At 46.0% G+C, this 6,156-nt stretch overlaps 1 protein-coding gene across 1 annotated transcript; it reads right to left on the reverse strand.

Moving 5' to 3' along the window:
• LOC119461096 (lysozyme c-1-like) lies at window positions 1-5,352 on the reverse strand. The gene is made up of 5 exons (XM_037722283.2): window positions 5,085-5,352; window positions 3,669-3,757; window positions 2,979-3,039; window positions 1,049-1,124; window positions 1-201 (listed from the first exon to the last, which is right to left on the reverse strand). Exons 1-5 carry the CDS (start codon window positions 5,209-5,211, stop codon window positions 135-137), a joined length of 420 nt encoding a protein of 139 aa, XP_037578211.1. The 5' UTR covers window positions 5,212-5,352; the 3' UTR covers window positions 1-134.
• Window positions 5,353-6,156: the final 804 nt, after the last annotated feature.

The raw sequence follows: 6,156 nt of genomic DNA on the forward strand, positions 1-6,156 counted from the left end.
TGCAATGGCCACACTGCCTCCTTTATTATGTATGTGAGTAGGAGCACTCACTGACAGAAGGTCAGGTAGCAATATATCAAAACTACGCTGCAAATGCTTGAGCTGTGCAGGTAGTAATTCAGCGGCACGCCAGATCAATAGCGGCACCCCTTGACGTAAGAGGAGAGCTTCTTCCCTTTGCACTTGCGCTTCCATCCATACCTACAAAAAAAAAAAAAAAAAAGGTTAATTGTGGCTATACGGGATAGGGCAGGCAAGAAAGAAGCAGGTCGTAACTCACGAAAGAGCAAAAAATAACAAATAACATGCACGCACGCTGTCAGTTTAGTATACTTTAGTATAGTCGGTGGGAGGGGAAAGCGTGTGACGAACTGCACAAGGACGGTGCACTGGGGAAAGAGGAAGACGACAAAAAAGGCAATGCTCGGGCGACCATATTTGTCTCCGTCCGCAACCTCCTGGCGTTATATATATATATACATATATATATATATTGCCCTGTTTTGGGGATACAGTCTTTATGTGCAGGCGCTTCGGATGTATTAGTAACTTTTGATAAACAAACAATACGTATCGACATTAATAATGATGGACGCAGTGACGAGCTGTGGAACCACCAGACATGCAAAGCAGTACCTATAGGCACCAACCTAACCCCGAATCTTTCTTGGTCCGCACATGTCACTTCCATCTGTGCTAACGCATCAAGGTCATTAGGTTATCGACGCCGTAAACTGTATAATTATCCCGCCAGTGTACGTAAACAGGCCAGGTAAACAACCTAGCCCGTTACTCCAGATGACTAGATGATAAATGAAATGATACGCACACAGGGCACAAGACAGGGTCATCGTACAATACACGTACACTAATCCAACACTTACCACAAAATTAATTCTCTAGAATTTTGACAAAGGAATACTTTAGCACTTTAATGTGATTTAGTGTTTGACTTTAGCGTCCGTTTAAAAGCGTCCCCGTTTGCGTGAGGCACAGATATTAAGTAAAGATAATATCCCCCCCCCTCATGAAAGACAATATAGATTACCATGCATTGAATCCGTGTCTCTTGTAGATTAGCTTTGCGCACTTGATAGATGGGACGATGTTATCCGACTTCAAGGCTGTTCAATGATGAAAGGGACAAAAAATAAATAAACACACTCAGTTTTTCAACGAAACAACAACCAAACTTTCTGGGCATCGATGTAACACACCCCCCCTATTCGTCTCAATTTCAGGCTAGTTGCGCAAACAGAGAGATGGTTGCGTAATTCAAGGCCTACCGTGTTTCGAAGATTATCTCGGCTAACGGAACGCAGTTTTCATGAGAATAAGCGAAGTCAACCAGTTACAAATTCCAGGCCCATTCATGGCCATGGTTAAAACACGAGGATCTGTTCCCGTGTAGCATGTTTTCTTGGCGTCCATGTGCACATGTTTACACATCGAAACTCGCTATTCCATGGCTACTGCTTCTGACAGCTCCCTCCGGCTATCTTCACTGAAGTCGGTACCCCTAGCCGCAATACTTCGCATGCTACCTGCATTTAGGTAACCTCGAAAGAGGAAAATAAAGTCAAATATGTTGAACAATAAGTGGAAGTGCGCACACCAGCGTGCAATAGTATAGGGACCACCATGTGCTGGCAAAACAAAAGTTCTGCGCATCCCAGACGCGCACACTAATCTACGCGAAGTCCCGACTTTATTTTTAAAAAATTGTAGCTTCTAATTTTTAAGCTCCGTGCGGAAACATCAGGGTCGGATTTCCGCAAAAAGATCTTACGCTAGAATTGTTCGTAAAAGAATGTTCCAAACAATTTACGCATGATTGTATTAGCGAAGGCCACCAGCCAGTGGTAGAGAGCACTTACGAAAATAAAGTTTTGTGAATTCGGCGCCAGTTCTATTGTGGCTTTTTACATGTTATACACTACATGATCTACTCCTGCTTTCTCTGAGTGTGTCTCTGCGCCATCTTCAAGAAAGGGGCCACATATACGCTGTTCTGGTGCCATGCAGAGTTAACGTCGGCTGTACTGTAATAGCGGCCGTGATTAACTTTTTGTGCAACACGATCATCAACACGCATGCGTTGCGCTTACCTCTACGCTGTCCTTGCTCAAATTACGCACACATATCGCATTTTAAAGTCTGCTCGTTCAGTGCAACACTTGGTCCAGTTACTTGCCTGTTTTGTTCAGAGAATAATGACAAACTGCTTTCATCTATGAGAAAAGAATGACTGCTGCGAAGACGGCGTTTGCGCTGACTTGTGTCGCCGCCTGCCGGCAGCTGTAGAAATTAGCTGTTCAAAAATTATGGGGTTTTACGTGCCAAAACCAGTTCTGATTATGAGGCACGCCGTAGTGGGGGACTCCGGAAATTTGGACCACCTGGGATTCTTTAACGTGCACCTAAATCTAAGTACACGGGTGTTTTCGCATTTCGCCCCCATCGAAATGGGGTGCCGTGGCCGGGATTCGATCCCGCGACCTCGTGCTCAGCAGCCCAACACCATAGCCACTGAGCAACCACGGCGGGTGAAAAAAAAATTAGCTGTTCAAAAAGCGTTTCCCCGTATTACAGTGGCTACCCGTGTTTCCTGCTCTCGTTGAACTGTAGTGGAACATGCGACAGCCCTCCCTAAACGGCTGCTTTCTACAGCTGCCGGCAGGTAGCAGCACAAGTTTATGCTAGCGCCTTCGCGGCTGGAGCGAAGGCAACGTTGCTTTTCTTGTGTTTTCTTTTTCTTTAAAAAAAAAAAAAAAAAACAGGCCAGTAACTGTACCATGTGCGCTGTTGCTTATTTGCCATGAACTTCACCAAGTGTTACACTGACCGACGTAGACTCTAAAATGCGATCTTTGTGCGAAATTTGAGCAAGAACAGTGCATAGATAAGTGCAAAATCTTTTTTCCCCAACATTTTAGGCGTAATATGCACGTCCCTGTATGCGTAAGTTCAGCACATACCGGAACAGGAGACCTTGCAGTCGTTGTGCCGACCCGGACTGCACCAGTAGGCGTTGTTGATCTAAAATGTAATTAAATATATATGTTTGTTATTAGAATAACGCTCGCTTAGCAATCTGATTATCTTCAGAGAAATGGCTTACAGAGAAAGGCCAGGCTGTAAGGAAGAGAATATTTCGGTTTGACATCCCCCGCGTGGCGATGCAAATGCATCGGACAATCCAAAGGCGAGCAAAGATAAATTGAAGAGAGCGACGTCGGCACGTTTGCGGAGCCAGAAACCCACAAGTTGGGTATCTTACTGTTTTTCTGTTTGTCGTTGCCGAAGCTATCTAAATAAAAAGCTATCTTACTGCTTTTATCACGAGCGATCACGACGACCAAGAATCAGATCAACCGCCTTTTCCTTTTTATTTCTTTTTAAGAAAGTAAGGTTACAGCACTGTTTACATCCTCAAACTTTCCACAGCAACCCATACATAACAAAACGGAACGGAAGACTTCCACTGTTCGTAAAATGTAATCTAATATTAGAATTGACACAAGTTGTACGTATTGAATATTGCTCTCCTGCAGTTCATTGGAGCACGCAAACACTGCGCGTTCTACACGCTGCAGGGGTTGCAAAATAAGGAGGTTTCTCTGCAAAGTGAAATATGTGAGGCAAATGGTGGTCTGCGCGTCACCAACCTGGAAGATGCCATAGTCGGTAGAGTGGTTTCGGTTTCTATGAGTGGCCTTGGAATTCAGAGAGCTCTCTGCGGTCGCCAAGCAGACCCCTGTAAGAAAAGGAAAAATCCCACTGGATCAGGTGCTGGCTTCGACAGCATAGTTACAACAAGCTATAAATAGTTACCGGTGCTGACATATGGGGCAGGAACTTGGAGGTTAAAAAAAAGGAGCTCGAGAACAAGTTACGGACCGCCCAAAAAGCGATGGAACGAAAAATGTTAGGCTTAACGTTAAGAGACGGGTGGATCAGAGAACAAACGGGGATAGCTGATATTCTAGTTGACATTAAGCGGAAGAAATGGAGCCGGGCAGGGCATGTAATGCGTAGGATGGATAACCGGTGGACCATTAGAGTTACTGAATGAATACCGAGAGAAGGGAAGCGCAGTCGAGGACGGCAGAAAACTAGGTGGGGTGATGAAGTGAGGAAATTTGCAGGCGTAAGTTGGAATCATCTAGCGCAAGACAGGGGAAATTGGAGATCACAGGGAGACGCCTTCGTCCTGCAGTGGACATAAATAGGCTGATGATGATGATGATTATTATTATTATTATTATTATTATTATTATTATTATTATTATTATTATTATTATTATGATAAATAGTTATATTGGTAGTCACATAGTGAAAAAAAAAAAGAACAGCGGAGCACAAACATTTCCATGATGATGACACGTATATGTGTTGGTACGCTTTTAGGTAATACCTTTACAGTACACTCTAGTTAGAGGTGCGACGGTAGGCGCTGCATACTCCGCTGGGGGGCGCCACTGTAGCTCGCGGTATAATGACGCGCGCGCTCCGCTCCTCTCATTCTCCTCCCGCAACGCCGCGATGAGTGCCACGGACAGCGCCAGCGTCAACGCCAGTGTCAGCGCCGTGGTCGACCCCATGGTTGCTTCGCATACTACTCAGGGTTCCCGTACGGGAAGATGGTGTAATTTTTTTAATCCAATTTCCCGCTTCCCCAGTGCAGGTTAGCCTACCGGGCTCAGCCTGGTTAACCTCCCTGCTTTTCCCTCCTTATGACCTCTCTCTCTCTGTCCAGCATATTGTGCTAATATACCCAAGTCGAACATCGTGCCTAACGTATCCGCTTTAAATTGTTGCAAAACAACACTACTCAGCTTTAGGAAACAGGACAATGATCCATGCTCATTTTCACGTTCTCCTCCCTCCTAAAGCTATGCGTCGCTGTTCCCGCACCAATGCTATGTACAAACTAACCCCCAACACAAGCCTTAATCCATTTCAATGTTGCAGCGCTGAGTTGTACCACTGTTCCTTTCGTCCCAAGAGTACAGAAGGTTGCGGTGCTTCGCCGAGTGGTGCTCGATCTGGTGACGACGGGGCAAAACGATCGTTGTACTCACAATCAGGGACTTGATTCCTGGGAATGCCGTTGCGCACGAGAATGGAGGCCAGCTCGCAGCGGCCGTATTTCTTGGCGCTGGCCGCGCTCAGGATTACAAACACCGCGAGCGTCGCGTGGAGCTGCATCTCGTGTACGGGCTGCCGAAGCGGAGGGCAACCCTCCGCTGTACAACGCGGCTGGTTTCAAAGTGGCTTCCCAGGCGACGAGCACGCCACTTCGTTTCAAGACACGCCGGAAAGATATCCTACCCAACCCTTCCGTTCTTTCTTTCTTTCTTTTTTATCAATGGCTGTCCTATTGTGCAAACGTTGCGGCCCTTGGCCCTTGCTCTGTCATCGGAAATGTGTACTTGCGCCTATACATAGCGGATCCGCGAGCGATAAACAGGGAGGCGAGATCAAAAGAAGACAGACAGGCAAAGTACAAGGGCGTGTTTCGTCTCTTGGCCTCCCTACGTGCAACGCCACGTTGGGAGGTATTTTATCAGATGTGGTGAATCCATCGCGGCAGCGGCGGCGGCAGCAACAGCTCGGGTTTTTCTCGAGTTGGAACAGAAGGCAGCGAGCGCTTTGCGTGAAATATACACAAAATGAAGCGATGTAATGCACATATTTTGAAACATTTCAGTTTGAAAAATAATATACTAGAACGACAAGAAGAAGAAAAAGACAAGTTCAAGATAAGCTTGTTATGTCGGATGTAAACCATCTGCCAATTTCCGCTTCTTATCTGGTTTTGCTTGCTGTAGGTCGTTCTGATAGCGCCCTGAAAGTACACACAGGAAGAGGTCCAAACATTCTTTCTTTTTTTTCTTTTTTTCAAGCGGAACTAAGGTGGTTGTTGGCTCTCGACATTAAAAAAAATATGGGGTTTTACGTGCCAAAACCACGATCTGATTGTGAGGCACGCCGTAGTGGAGGACTCCGGAATAATTTGGACCACCTGGGGTTCTTTAACGTGCACCTAAATATAAGTACACCGGTATTTTTCGCATTTCGCCCCTATCGAAATGCGGCCGCCGTGGCAGGGACTTGATCCCGCGACCTCGTGCTTAGCAGCACAACACCATA

This window comes from Dermacentor silvarum, chromosome 8 (assembly GCF_013339745.2).
Source record: "Dermacentor silvarum isolate Dsil-2018 chromosome 8, BIME_Dsil_1.4, whole genome shotgun sequence".
Classification (NCBI taxonomy): domain Eukaryota; kingdom Metazoa; phylum Arthropoda; class Arachnida; order Ixodida; family Ixodidae; genus Dermacentor; species Dermacentor silvarum.

What these genes read in the sequence shown, in the direction of transcription:
- LOC119461096 (XM_037722283.2), bottom strand. Translation starts at nt 5,211, where the DNA reads ATGCAGCTCCACGCGACGCTCGCGGTGTTTGTAATCCTGAGCGCGGCC. An exon ending in CCGACTATGGCATCTTCCAG is followed by an intron (nt 3,040 to 3,668) that starts GTTGGTGACGCG and finishes ATTACATTTTAG; the next exon opens with ATCAACAACGCCTACTGGTG. An exon ending in AGACACGGATTCAATGCATG is followed by an intron (nt 202 to 1,048) that starts GTAATCTATATT and finishes TTTTTTTTGTAG; the next exon opens with GTATGGATGGAAGCGCAAGT.